At 43.0% G+C, this 14,858-nt stretch overlaps 1 protein-coding gene across 4 annotated transcripts in view; it reads right to left on the minus strand.

Moving 5' to 3' along the window:
- Positions 1 to 14,858, minus strand: part of ptprua (protein tyrosine phosphatase receptor type Ua) — a 187,139-nt gene that overhangs the window by 40,413 nt on the left and 131,868 nt on the right. For 2 of the 4 annotated variants that reach the window (XM_062410445.1, XM_062410444.1), the window contains exons 11-15: positions 12,223 to 12,325; positions 10,541 to 10,820; positions 7,278 to 7,314; positions 2,145 to 2,283; positions 176 to 205 (exon numbers count right to left, since the gene is read on the minus strand). In XM_062410445.1, coding sequence (XP_062266429.1) covers positions 176 to 205; positions 2,145 to 2,283; positions 7,278 to 7,314; positions 10,541 to 10,820; positions 12,223 to 12,325 — 589 coding nt within the window. The remainder of the gene's footprint in view (positions 1 to 175; positions 206 to 2,144; positions 2,284 to 7,277; positions 7,315 to 10,540; positions 10,821 to 12,222; positions 12,326 to 14,858) is intronic. The other 2 variants (XM_062410447.1, XM_062410446.1) reach the window with 1 other exon arrangement.

Raw genomic sequence — 14,858 nt, forward strand, 5'->3', positions numbered from 1 at the left:
AAGGGAGAGAGTGAGATTTGGTGATAGCAGGAGAGTGGGGAAAGGGGAGGGGGGGGGTCTACAATTGAGGATGGGCGCTAGCAATGCTTAATTCCACTTAAGTGATCCTGGGACTACGGAGGGCAAGCAGGGGGAGGATGGCATCAGGGTGGAGGATGAACAAGGAGTAACTTACGGGTAGTAAGGGTAAGAATAGAAGTCCCTTCTGATTAGCATGAACGAGGAGGAAAGGAGAGAGACAGAGAGTGAGGAGATAAAAAAGAGAGGTGACTATGGTTTATCAAGATGGGCATCAGGAAGATAAATGAAGATGCTCAGTGCGTTGGAATGTTCTCAGCTGCAATTCACGAGGACAGGACGAGCAGGACAAAGCATGAAACATGAAGAGAGGGCTTGTTGGACGCCCAAGCTCAGCTGTGGGCAAACTTGACTTTTAAACTTTCCCTAATCTGGGATTTTTCTTCAAATTGGAAATAAAAAAAAAAAGTTTGGAGATGTGGAGGAGAGAGAGGTGAGCTTTCTACTCCTCTAATGTTGCTCTTCATCACTTATCTCTCTTAGCTGCTTTTAGAAAGACAACCTTGGATCAGATGGTTGAGGTAGCATTGTGAGTAATAACTCAAATTCTGACCAGGGTCTTTGCAGACTCACTTATCGGTTCCATGTAGTTCTTTGTACTTTTACTACAGCAAATTAATATCAGTTTTGTTGAGAAAGAACTAGAACACATTGAGACATTCCAAACCGGGCATACAATCGAAAACTGTCTGTTAAAAAATAAACAGACACATAAACAAATTATAATGCAGAAAGGACGTTACATTAACAAAAGTAAGACTTAAATGTATTAATACATCATTTCAAGGTAACTTTATTGTATTTATAACTTTCTAAGGCCTAAAAGTCACATTTTTGACTTTTTAATATGCTCACAGAAACACCGAGTAACAACTTCACAGCTTCTTTCTGTCTTTCCTTTTGGAGCTCATTGTAATGCACCTTATTGTTCAATTTCTATATGTGGTTTAGCTTGAACTTGAAGTAAAATTTAATTATTCTCAGTTTCTCTGACACTTTGACTTCGACTGCAAATGTTGACAGTCCATCAGCCCGTATCCAGATGGTGAATGGGACGCAGCGCCTGACATTAAGATTCATCAGGCAGTGAGAGCTGCAAAACTCTGAAAAAAAATGAAGCCAGTATGCAAAACGTGTAGCTTAAACCACCGCCTACATGTTTAAATAAATATATCAAAGTTTGAAATCAGTTCAGAGTGGAGTTTTCTGTGCAGAAAGCCCTTTCTTCATTTTCATTCCTTCCCATTTCCTGCGTTTCGAGCCCCACTGCTGGGATCCTTTGATTTTCTTATTGATCACAAAACACATTAGCATATAGAGTCTAACTTTGTACACGCAGGGTGACATTATTTTGTGACTAAATATAAACACTCTGCTCCTGCCTCATGCGGCTGTCTGGCTCTTATTGTGTTTGCTGGATTGGCCCGGTGAATCTTATCAGTCAGCGCCTTCTTCCAGACATCCCCATTCATTCTCCCTCTATTCTCTGGGAAGAAAGAAAAATCCTCGGGGTGAAGGAGTTCCTACCACCAAAAATAGAGGCAAAAACAACCTTCCTAACCAATTACTAGACCATCCACTGGCACCTCACAGCTGCTCGCCTCATGTAATTGAGTGGGCAATGGAATAACATGCCCCTTGATGAAATATTTCACACTCAGATGACTGTTCCACCATTGCCCAGCGAGCGGAAGGAGAATACACTGCAGGTGCGATCGACGACTGAGGTAATTTGCAGGTGGAGAGCCGCCAGCGGTTCCAGTGCGAGAGCGCGGCTGCATTTTGAATGTGCTCAGCCAACACGCAGACCTTGAAATTAAAAGATGAGAGGAAACACAAAAGCCTGGCTGAGGCAGTGGTGGAGGAGTTTAGGATTAATGCTCTCCCATCCCGCTAACTGATTGTAATTCACTTGCCAAATGCATTTCTCAGTAGACCCTAGCTGCCAAGCGGGATGGGGATAAACTTACTCCCCTGGATGGGATATACACACAACAAGGCTGTGACAAGGTCTAACCCCTCTCACATCGCCAGGGAGACCGACAAACATCTTCACAGCCACTCACCCCTTCTTCACGATGATGACGATGGCCCCCAAAAGCAGAATGAGGACCACCAGGCCACCGGCGCAGGCCCCGAGGATCAGGCCCATGTCCTCTGCATGCTGGGATACCTCCAGGGTCCGCTTCAAGTCCTTACAGGCAGCTGAGCAGGCAGGAAGAGGAGGAGATGGACACAGTGACGGGTTGATCAGTTCTAATTTACAAAGATGCATCTTCATGCAGTGGTTTGATGTCAATAAATCATTGTCGCACTCATTTTAACAATTACCATAAACAAACACAATTGTAGCCAGAACGACTGGCAGCGTCTGCTGGTCTTAATACTCTGCTATGGTGGAGTACAGATTTTTTGGACCAATTCATGGCACAAAACAACAAGAATATACTGTTCCTATAAAACAAACAGCGCTTTCATCCAAGCGACAAAAACATTTTTTTTTCCCTTACACCCAGTGGAGGTTTGTATGAAGCCATGCGGATTGTTTGGGTTTTATTTGTCCAGATATATGAGCAAAAGACCTCCATCTGAAATGGGGATGAAAAGAGTTGTTTGTGTTGCTCCAACCTGCTCACATAAAACTGAAACTAAGCATTTTTATAGCTGGGGAGGGAAGAACCAGAGAACCTCTCCTCTAGAAAGGCTTTTATAGCTGAAGCTAAAAACTGCTTTAGTAGTTTTATATTTCTTTTTTGTGCTGATAATCACACGCTGCTCATTCTATTTGCTAAACAAAGACGAAAACAAACAGTATTGTGTAGAATTTAGATGCTAACTGAGTTGCAAATTCAAAGGTAGTTCTTTCTAAAACACTTTTAACTAGTGCAGTGCCAGGCAGGAATGTACAACTCTTTATATATGCTTTCCTGCCCACTGTAAAAAAAGTAAAATCATACCATAACAATCTTGTTTAATTGCAGACTATCGTGTTCTTTTGCATTTCATTAAATCTCGTTGAACCACATTGAATTCAATCAATTTTTGTCAAATCTGTGATGAATTGTATCGAATGACACGAGCGGGCGCTTCACATGCATCTTTAATGTGCCCGTCGTTGGCAGAGCAACTCGATGTGTATCCCATCAGCCTCAGCAATGGAGACTAATAACCAGGAAACAGTCGCCCTCACAGAGCATCAGGCTTCCTCGTTGTCCAGATTGTCCTGCCCGGAGCTCTATCACCATAATGCAGCTCACTTTGAAGTCTAATTTATATAACAAACTACAAGTTACAAACACAAAGGGGTTGGCGTTGCAACAGATCCTGACGGAGTCTGTCGCAGTAACACCAACGTTGTTATTGCAGAAAGCTGACAGCTTAAGGATCTTCACGCTGTGTCATATATCAACCATGATTCAGTGTGGGAGATCAGGACGGAGGCAGCTCCCACAGGAGAGAGGTTCCAGCTACAGCCTGTTTATCACCATGCAGAAGCTGCACCACAGAGATCTCTAGACAGTAAAGGGCTTAAACACCATTTCCGTGCACTGTTATCACTTCATGCGCTTCAACAATAGAGACTTAAAACACATTCGGCGTTGGAGACACTCTGGTTATCTTGCCAAACTGATACATTCAGGCGCTCACCCCAATCTATATGACACATTCTCGGTGCATTGCCATGGCACCTCACCAGGAGTATGAAATCTCCCTCTCTGTGAATCATCTGGCTTCCCCCCTGAGTTTTATCCAAAGGTGAAACATTGCTACGAAGCATGAATGAGCCAAAGGAGTATTATTACACTTCTGGCAGCATGCTCCTCATTATGAAGCCATCTCCCTGATGACAAAACAAATGAGGCAGGGAGTATAACAAAATACAGAGAGATGGAATCATTTAAGGGCCTCAGCGAGGTTTGGCAGCTTGGCTGAATTGGACAGTATTTCTGTATTTAAACAAAGCAAAGATGCTCCACGGGGGAGTTATTGCTTTTTTTAATGTGTGAGGGAGAGAAAGAAAAAAGTATTTTACAGTGAAGCAGAATGCAGAGTTTGGTCTGATAAGCTGTGAACCGGCAGTGACGATAGCTCCTGGCAGACAATAGCCTGACAGACTTGCTATAATCACACGAATCAGGCTGGGTGAGTCATTCGGCTTTACAGGGCCTTATTTAGATGTCGGCTATAACTGTGAATTAAAAAAAAAAAGACCCAGCGGCGTAAATGCAAGTAAATCCAAGCTGGGAATAAGAGAGGGCAAAGATGGTGAGTTGCATACTAAATCATAATTCATCATTTTCCTTCATCTGTTTTGGTCTGTAATTTACTTCTGTTTTGCTTTGGTCACACTGAAAAGAGGACATGGGTATACACAGACAGACTGTCGCCTGGACACCAGACCAATCGGGAGGCTCATGTTTATTCACATCCACATATGGCTCAAGTCAGGCCAATCACAACCATGTATCTGTAATGGGGCTGGTACGCTATGATGGAAAGCTGGATGTACATGCACTATGTCGCTCCGTGCACTGTATGTAAATTCGGTGCATGAGTTACATTCCACCAGTGCAAAGTCAAATCACACCGGGCGCTCCCCCTGCTGTGGTTCCGTGTTAGCACTCGCGGTACTGTCAATAAAGCTAAACCCCTCATCGTTTGCAGTTTCCTTTTTATTAGCCTCACACATACAACATAAAATCTCAAATAAAAGCCATCCAGCAGGAACAGATCCAAACAATCACCTCCAAGCTTCTGTCAATATTAAGCTACTGTAAATGATAAACCAAGAAACCTGGCTAATCAGAGGATGTGTGTTGAATTCCTCAATATAATCTAAATAATCCATACTCATATATATATATATATATGTTGCATGAATGCAAACAAAAAATGTGTCTTGTTGCAGAATGGATAACCTTTCAAGATAATTTGATTTGTAATGAACATGTCCCCATTCTTCTGTGTCTTGTGTAGGAAACATTTCACCTGAGAACAAAAAAAGACCAAACTAAGACCCTCCCAGTGGTGTGGAGAAAAAGAACAAAAACATAAAACCCACAAACACCTGTCTGGCACAGCGGAGGCTCTGCGCTGCACTGAACACAGCTTCCAGGGACGGGACCTCTGTGCCACCTCTGAGGGGAGCGCAGGATCATCAGCGTGTCCTCTGGGCCTGCCTCCCACAGCTGTATACACACAACTACAGTACAGAAAATGGCTTCTATAAAAATATGCCAGCAACCCACCTCCCCTAATCTACTTATGGGACACGGCAGACAACAGTACGGCAGGATTCTTTGATGTCATCACACTTCAGATAAGAAAGAGTTCAGGGAGAGAAATCCAATTTAACTGCCACCTTTCTCAAGAGCACTACAAACTTCCAGCGGGGAGGAAGGGGGGGACAACAACTCCATTTCACCCTCTGTCTGTTTCCCTCTCCCCCATTGTTTGAACTGAGAGCCTTCTATCTGTGTCTGTCTCTCAAGCAAACACTCCTGGTCGCTTCCTCTCTCAGGGAGGACAGAAGAAAAAAACAAGAAGAATGAAACGTTGCTGTATTGTGGATTTCAAAGCCATCAGAGCCCGAATGGGGGTTTGGCCAAATGTCAGTGTCAGTGATTCAAGAGACACACAGTAAGAGCACGGATGCGTGTTTGCTTTCACCTTTCCTCCAGTGTCTCTGCTGAGGAGAGATTGGCTCGAGGGGCTTCCTCCCTGTGGCGCCCAAAACAACACCAAGTCCAAGTCCAAGCCCTTAAGCAGCAGCCTGATTCCAGGATATCTGCAGCCGAAGCCACCGGAGCCACGAGAATATCCTACAGTGGTTGTGTTTTCATTGAGAATCCCAATTCCACCTGTTCCACAAGATGGGAGGGGGGGAGTTCGGTAGCAGATTCCAACCTTTTATAGTGCGCTTCCTAATGCGATAATAATACCATTTAATTCATGGGGATACAACACTGTAAGAAAGGAGTCCACGGGGCCACTGCATGAGCAGACAGGATTAAAACAAGCCCCATGTATAGCATTATCTTATCTGCTTATTTCAGTCATTACGATCCATTATAATCTTTAAAATCTTGTGAATACAAACCTAGGCCTCTGCAGCCCTGAGTTAAAAACAGAAGGACATAATGTAAATCTTCTAATTGAGTTAAGGGGAAAGAAGTTGAGTTTAAGACGACTTTCATCTGAGAAGTTTGAGATGAAAGTGTTTCATTGTAACAAAGATGTCTGGTTGCTAATGCCAAGTGTAACACTGTCATGAAGCCTCCAAAGCAGATTATATTTTAATAATTATCAGCCTTTTCACTTAAAATTACTCAATGGCATCTGTGTTCACTTATAGTTTGAAACAGCATTTATTGTTTTGACCACTTGGGGCAGCAAACATGTGTTGAGCAGCGACTGCTGGAAAGCAGAATGACAATTTGCCATTTGCGGTACTACAACAAAAATAATACCCAGTGACCTACAAGCTAGAGTCCTACACCGGTTAATCCACAATTAAATTGTTAAATGAGTAAATATCTATATATTTATGTAAATAAACAAATTCTGGAGAGTAGTGGGTGAGATAATTCTTTTTTGAAGAAATCAGGCAGTATTTTCAACATCTTAATCAACTTATATAAAACCTAGTCAGATACAAGGATTTGACCACATCACTTCTGCTCAAATAACGGTTACAATTGTCATCGAACTAGCTACATGCAGAGGGGACAACATGCACAACACCTACTACATTCTGGCCAGTTGGTCCAGACCTTGGTCCGAGGCAACTTTCACACCTTTTCTTTTAGTTCGGAGTAAGTTTAAGTCTGAGGATGTGGACCAAACAAGGTTAGTGTGACAGCCTCTTTAATCGTTATTACTCATGGAAGGGTTTGAAAATGCTGGTTTCACTTCGTCTCCTTCTGACTTTTACTACATTCAATATTTGCAATTCTCATAAAGTTGAAGGTCTGCCAACTGCAGTGAGAGAAGACCAACAGATCTGTGTGTGCTGTAAAACTATACAGTGCTCGATAAAGTGGGCGAGAAAGAGTTTAGGGAGAGTAAGACAACGGGAGAGCCGTCTTGACTGCCACGTTTAAGGTAAACTAATTTATTATTAATTTGACACATCATTGATGTGAGAGTGATACATGGAGCACCTTAATGAGAAACAAGAAAAGAAAAGAAGGTGTTACCTTTGCGAGCGATCCGAATGCAGTTGATCCTGGTTTCCTGTGAGTAAGAGAAAGGCTGAGTTAATGAATCTTGTTTGGTGCCATGAACACGTATTGATTAGCATGATGGAAACAAACACAGCAGTGTAAACCAATCATGTGTTAGTCTGCTGCAATCATCAACCTTGTCTGAAAGCGTGCTGGCTGTGCACATCAAAGTCACCCAACTCCCTGCTGGGTGACAGAAGAAAATAATTGAAATTTCCCAACACAGTAGACGTCTCCTTGTGATGTGAGAAGACCTCTGCTTCCCTTCACCATGTTCAGCCACCTCACCTGGCTCCCCTGACGGGCTCTGACCCCGCCATTCAAAAAAACATCCGCCTCCAGCACAAAGATTGAGGGGCTTGTTACCAAATTAAGATTTAGGGAAGTTAAACCATTCTTTATGGGCAATTATGCTAATATGTGCTCTGAGACTGGCGACAGGAACCTTTCCCCTAAAACAGTGGCCAAATTACCTTTTTTAATTGGAATTCCACTTGAAGCGGATTCTCATCTCCTCAGTGACAGATCAGTCATATTTACTCGCACCCAGGGGTTATTGAAGCTGCGGCAGGTTGTATGTCATGTGTCATCTTGTCCTCCGTCAAGGTGGGATTTTGGCCTTTTGGGGCAGAAACTCCGGCGCTTGTCAAAGTCACAATTTAATGCAACCAAGCATGGATAAGAAGTGGGATTTATAGTAGACTGAAGAATCCACATCCATGGGGTGGATTGCAGTCAGATTTTAGTAAAGAGGATTTCAGCGTTACCACATACGAATCCCTATAGATGAATCTTCAAAATCATAAATAATAAATTGTAATGTGTAATCATGTTATACAGCCTGACATAAACGCTACAGTTTTGAGTAGTCGAACTTAATAATATTTGCAACCTAAGTCCTGCCAAGAAGATGAGCTAACTAAGATATGAAATGTTGACTAAATGAATCAATCGCACTAAAATATCCCCCCCCCCAACCTTCAAAATAGCAATGTGTCAACCAACTGTTCCCCATCTACAAATCCAGCAGATGTGCATCATCTTTAAAGGGATAGTTCACTCACTATCTACTCAACCTTATGCTGATGGGGAGGTAGGTGAAGTAGTCGAGTAAACAGAATTAACACAACACGCCTCCATACTGCTGTTTCATGTCTGAGATTCAAACTCGACACGAAACTGCATCATTTCCACCCTGTTATAAGCCTAAATGTCCACCAGAATTGGCTAAGCTGGCAGACATAGTATTTCCGACGGTCCCTGAAGGCACCTGGTCATAAGATATCAGCTGCCTTTTAGGCTTAAAACTTCGAGTAAAATTTGAATTTTGGGGCTTGCAAACACTTGGTTGACCCCGCAGGAGCAGTGTGGAGGCATGTTATGGTTTTTCTGTTGTTTTATTGCGTCTGAAGAAGGACTCACGGTTGACTTCAATTGTATTGGATTCTGCTCTAACACGTTTTACTCCTGAGACTCAAGAAGTGTTTTGTGGACTCAACAACTTCACCCCCCTAAGACTGTGTGAGCTGTTCTTAGGCAGTGGACAGTGGGTTACAGATCAGAGCTTCTTTCGTTAATAATTGTTGAGTTCAGACATCAGACTGAAGCCATTAGCGTTGTGATGTTTTATCATGTTACTTACAATAAGAAGTAACATGAAACAGCTAGAGCTTATTTAAACTGCAATCAGCAATTTGTGAAAGTGGAAACAAGTATTGCCAGAAGAGGAGAGTCCTTCGATCTGGATCTAGCTGCTAATACAAACAGATGAAGGATTCAATAATACATTTGATAATTTAGTGATTTTGTGTAATTTGCCAACCTGGAGCTGAATCAAAAACGCATCAGAAGCCAACCCTTTCCCTGTCCATGTACCGGTTTATCCAATAAGGGAAAAACTGGGACGTGTAGCGAGTAACCCCTGATGATGAGTAATGATAATTGCAACAGAGGGCTGAAAGGTAAAATATCAGCGTGCTGTCATTTTTGCTTTTACAGAAATAGATAGCAGCAATCTAGATATTTCCAAAGAGCCAGATGACTCCTGCAGACATGACAAAGAGAAATGTTTGTTTTCTGCTTGTGCGCTTCACAAGAAACTGGCAGCACCAACCAAGCATCTTTCAAGCACCACTGAAGGCAGATCTGCCAAAGCAATTACTGTTTCAATTCAACGGCAGCTCATGGTCCAGCGTAAGTCTCTAATTTTTTGTCTTTCTTTCAGCTAGAACAGGCCACATCTCATGAAACACGACTATAATTTAGACCGGAGAGATGATAATATTGCAGGACAAAAAGAGAGAAAAAGTCATCAACATGATTATAATATTCAGTTGCTTATGCCTCAGAGAGGCTGTGCCAACAGAGCTTTTAATTTGGTCTCAGGGGAGACTCTTCACAAACGGCTCTCCATGATGAGTAAAAATGCTCGGCTGATTTCAGATCAAACAGGAGAAATTGAAGTCAGACACACGGCATGTTGTTCCTGACCCGGGCCAGAGGCTGCCTGCCTGCCTTCCAGGCTCTGGAGGCCCTCAAGTGGCACCTAGAGGAAACTGGCTGCATCCTGTGATGAGTCAGATACTGATATTTAGATGAGAACATGCAGGCCGGCACACGAAAGCTCAATAAGCGCAGAATGATTTAAGAAACATAATTTTTCCACTGCTTCTGCCCAGCAACATCTTTTTCCATAGTTTCTTTTCAGATAATTTATTGCCTTACAGACGGTGTTTGATTTTCCTTGAAGAAAACTAAAAGAACAGTAAAGTTTTTATAAAGAGCTTGAAAATGAGGGAATCTGACAACTGGATGATTAAAAAAAGACAGGAGTGCACATTGTGATCTGCAAGCAATTATCTTCTAAAAGCTGCTCAGAGTCATTTTGCCGCATTGCTCGTTAGATGTTTTTGAAAGGTTTTCATGGAGAGAGAAAACAAGTCACTGTTTCTTGTTTTTTTCTTTGTTTCATTGAAAATCTATGCAACATTAACAAGTCTACGATTTACCAGTGGGAAACAATCCACCCAAGGCAGTCCGGAAAATGCCTCACATACATCAACCCATTTGGAAATAAATAAAGCCTTGTTTATGCAGAGGGCTGCTTCCTCTCTCACGCTGCCTCCTGACTTGGCTCGACAAAAATCTAAATTGACTGACAAGGTGGCTAAAACGAAGAGGCAGCGTGCCCGGGCTCCACAAACAAAAGCCACGTCTGGCATCTTAATGGTTATTACCCCTCTGAAATTGCTGGTGGCCTGAAAGTAGATGAGGTAGTTCTTGGTGGGGTCCAAGGGGCTGTTCCAGTAGCCGTTGTAGGTGTGGTTGTCTCCCACCGTGAAGGGGGTGGCCTCAGGCAGACTGCTGGGCGCCAGCTCGGCCGTGTAGTAGTGCGGCGTCCCTTTGGCCTGGGCCTCGCTGTGGGAGATTGGCGTCGGGAAGCAGTCCACGGTGCCGATTTCCCTCCTCCTCACCTGACGGGACCTGTCCTCCTCCACCACCACCACCTGGTAGGCACTGCAGAGGACAGAGTGGGCCTCAGTACAAATTCATCTACTGTCATTAAAGAAATATTCTGAAAACAAACTTTACTCAATTCCACTCTTAACAGATGGAGTTTCTTGAGTTTCAAACTCAGATTGAAAGTTATATTAAGTTAGATAAAAACAAAATTTCTGCTTTGAATTATTTGAAACAGTGCCCATGCTTCTAAGGGAAAAAAACCTAAATTATGTCTCGCATTTATGAAAGCAACGACAAATATGATAAGAGGGAAATTGGATGATGGGAAAAACACAATCACAGTTGGAGGGGTGCCTGTTGATGCAAGATAACACAGAATGGAGAATAAAAGTTTAATGTAATATGATACATAAACTTTTAACAGCCCTCATTTTTTAAATTGCCCCCTTGGAATACTTTTATCACTTTTATGGAAAAAAAAAAAATTAAAAAATGCTATATCTACTAATTTCAGAAATCTCTCTCGGTCTGTATGTACAGACTCATATATTTCAAGAACCGTTCATCTTGTTGACTGCTATACTTTCCACATTTATACAATTTAAATAAACAGGCAAGCAGTGCTCTTTAGTAGCATCACTGTAAGCAACAACAACCGATTCTCCAGTTCTGAGTCGAGCTTCACTGTAATTTGAACACACAGGTGAACAGCTCTTTGTGAAGCAGCGGTGGTGGAGCTTCAGAGTCCAGCAGCAGATCTCTACTTGATGCAAACAGTATCACCACAGGCTGAGCAACCAGGCAGGTTTAAATCAGACACTGCACTTGTTCATTCAAAGAGGAACGAATCCAACCCTGCACTGTTTATGTATCTTGCCAGCTCATGTCCTAATTCTGTAGAGACGTGAGAATCTATGAGCGTCTTTAAAGTCAGATCTCCTTTTCTGTCTGTCTGTCTTTGATGGGAATTCAAAATGTGCCACGAAGCATTTGATGTTCACTTCAGTTTTGTTTTTCCTCAAAAGACAGTGCTCTCTATTTTTTTCCGAAAACCCCCATTTTTGACTGACACTGATGTTTGCTGCTCGTCACGGCGGCTGGCATGTGGTGTCGCTCCAAAGCTCTGTGATGTGATGACTCAGATTTCAGCATAGAAAGAGTGACAATGGTTAAATATTTATTCATGTTTATATTTAGTTCAGTGAGGACAGTCAGCTGTGGAGTAAATCCTGATGTCCTCATGATCACTGCAACTTTGAAACATTTTAAAGTTCTTGTACAACACCGGAATAAAAAAAACTACATGGCTCTTCATATTCTCCTTAAAATGCCATCTGCTGCACTACAAGCATTAAGAACCACTGTACCTTCCATTTTGATGGCAGCTAAAAATATCACAGCGCGGAGGAGCCCTGAATGAATGCTGGCGTAGGAGTAAGGCGTGTATTAGTTGTACCTGACAGGAGCTCCTCTCCCCAGTGCAGGGCGCAGCAGCACGGTGATGGTGCTCTCGGACTCACTCAGCGGCGAGGGGATGTCTTCATAGTCAAACACCGGAGCTGTGAAAAGAATCGGAGTGGGGGGGGGGAAACCACAGAGAAGAGTTAAGGCAGAATCAAAGTCGAGTTCAAGTTGTAGAGGCGGTGGACTGGTGGCAGAAAAATTGGACTATGGGCAGAAAGCTACCGACATCGGACTGGAAGGTCTGTGGTTCGACTCCTCGCAGTGACAATAAAGACAATATAAAAAAAATTATAAAAAAATGCCTGGATGGACAAAACCTGGATCTGTTCCAAAGTCCAAAAGAGGACTCTCCCTACCCCCACTGGCTAAGTGCCCCTGAGCAAGGCACCTTACTCCCCCAACATCTGCTCCCCGGGCGCCATGCAGGCTGCCCACTGCTCTGTGTGTCCTGTGATGTTCACCAGATGGGTCAAAAGCAGAGGACAAATTTCCCTCATCTGCATGTAGTGTGACTGTGCATGTGTTTGGGATCAATACATGTATCTATCTTGTATCGTATCAAGTGCAAGAAAAGCAGAATCATTTTTAAGTGCGGTATTTATCCTTCCTTCCCGATGAGCTTTGTTTAGTTTTGAGGGTGTGATAGGACAAGTAGCTGCACTTGTGCTTGGATATTTAAGTAATTCATCCGACATGAGAAGATACAGTGCGCTCTCTTTACTCATTACCGGCCCATGTCCCCTGTGGACTGCAGTGGGTGGAGGCCTCCCACATTGACTGATGATGACTAGAAACAGAAGCCAACTACAGAGAGAACAACAAGCCCTTATAATATAATTAGGCTGCACCACCTCAGAAAAGCTCTGGGGACAAAAAGGTTGAGTGTTCCCATCTCTGTTTACAACAGGGAGTGAATTAACTCGAGTATGTAGGGAGGCAAATGGCGATCCTCGTACAGCGGATGCACTGAAAGGAAAAAGCTCCAGAATGGAAGTGCAAATGTTTCTGCTTGTGAGGCGGGGGGGCCTTAGTGCTCCTTGTGAAAATCTGCTTGTATAACCTGTCATCAGAAAAAACACTCACAGGCATTGGCACACGGCAGCTGGGGCCTGCATTATACATTTTGGTGTCTCTGACATGTTTCAGCAAGTGCATGTTAGGTGGATTAATCCAGCCTGAATTATGAAAGCAGTAATGGTGCCACATTACACTTTCATGCTTGGGACCGAAAACCGCCCCCCCCCCCCCCCTCGCTGGGCTTTTCCGACTGCACAGCGAGGACAGAGCATGTGACACTGTAGACTGAATTGTAGATGTTTGCAGCTGTGAGCCCACACAGAGCTTCCTCTAAACTCGGAGGAATGGAAAAAAAAAATGAGCAGAAGGTGGTGGCGAACAGTGGTGGACTGTCCATCCAGAGTACCGGGCAGTGGCTTCAGCACAGGGGGGTAGAGAGGGTTGTCCATTAACCAAAAGATCTGTGGTTTGATCCCCAGATCCTCCAGTCTGCTTTCTGAAGTGTAGGAGCCCCAAATATCCCCTGACGGCTGTGCTGACAGTGCAAGAATGGTGTGACAGAAAAAGATGATATAACAAAATAGCAACGAGTTGATGCACCTCTTGCATACCGGTATGTGACATTTACCACACTGGAATGTGTGCGTTGCAGCGCTTTGTCTTGGACAATGGCCAAGAGTAATAATAATCATCTATTATTGATGAGACAGTCAGTGATTGTTGTTTACCGTCGCTCAGAGCGAAAGAGAGCGGGAGCACCAGAAAAAAAACAACGCCTTCAGCGTAATGTTTTATGAATGCGGCATAATATGTGTCAAACCTACAGCAATTTCTTGTTGAAATAATTTTGTAACCTGGATCGCTTTGCTTTAAGGGGAATACTAGTGGCCAAATTTATACCCAGACGAGAGGGCATATCTCTCAACCAATGCTAATGTCCTATCCCGTCATGTGAAAGAAAGAAATAAATGTATAAAATTATCCTCCCGTGTATCCGAAGCCACACAATCCTCAAAACGTAATGGGTTTTTCCTTCGGTGATGCCCCGCTGCGACACAACATTTCATGGACATCATTTGAGTAGTTCTTATATAATCGTGCTAACAAATGCACTTAAAACTAGTCCAGGCTGTTATAAAAAACCTGGATAAAATACCAACCATCATTAAAAAAGTGTGTTTTAAATCCACTGGATTTGCACATGAATCCACAAAGAATGTACACACACATTAACACCAGCTCCTTAATATGTTTTATTGTTTCCAAAAAGATTCACACGTAATTATCTGAGAGATTAACAAAAATCGACCATATGTCGCAAAGTAAAGAAAATTAAAAATTAAAAAAAAATAAATCCTGGATATGCACCAAAATATAATGAGTTCTTCCCTTAAACACATCCCATCCTTCCACCAAGTTGTGAGGTAATCCATCCAGTAGATGCAGATCCTCTCTGGTGGAGGTAACTACCGGTACCAGACCAAAACTAGTGGTCTGACGAGGTCTGAGGGTTTGGGGGGCCTGGTGTGGAGTCAGATTCCTGGTCTGCATGATCTCATAGCTGATTGTCGGGTATATATTTTTGTATTTTAAGGTCTTTCAGTCTGAATG

This window comes from Platichthys flesus, chromosome 17 (assembly GCF_949316205.1).
Source record: "Platichthys flesus chromosome 17, fPlaFle2.1, whole genome shotgun sequence".
Taxonomy (NCBI): domain Eukaryota; kingdom Metazoa; phylum Chordata; class Actinopteri; order Pleuronectiformes; family Pleuronectidae; genus Platichthys; species Platichthys flesus.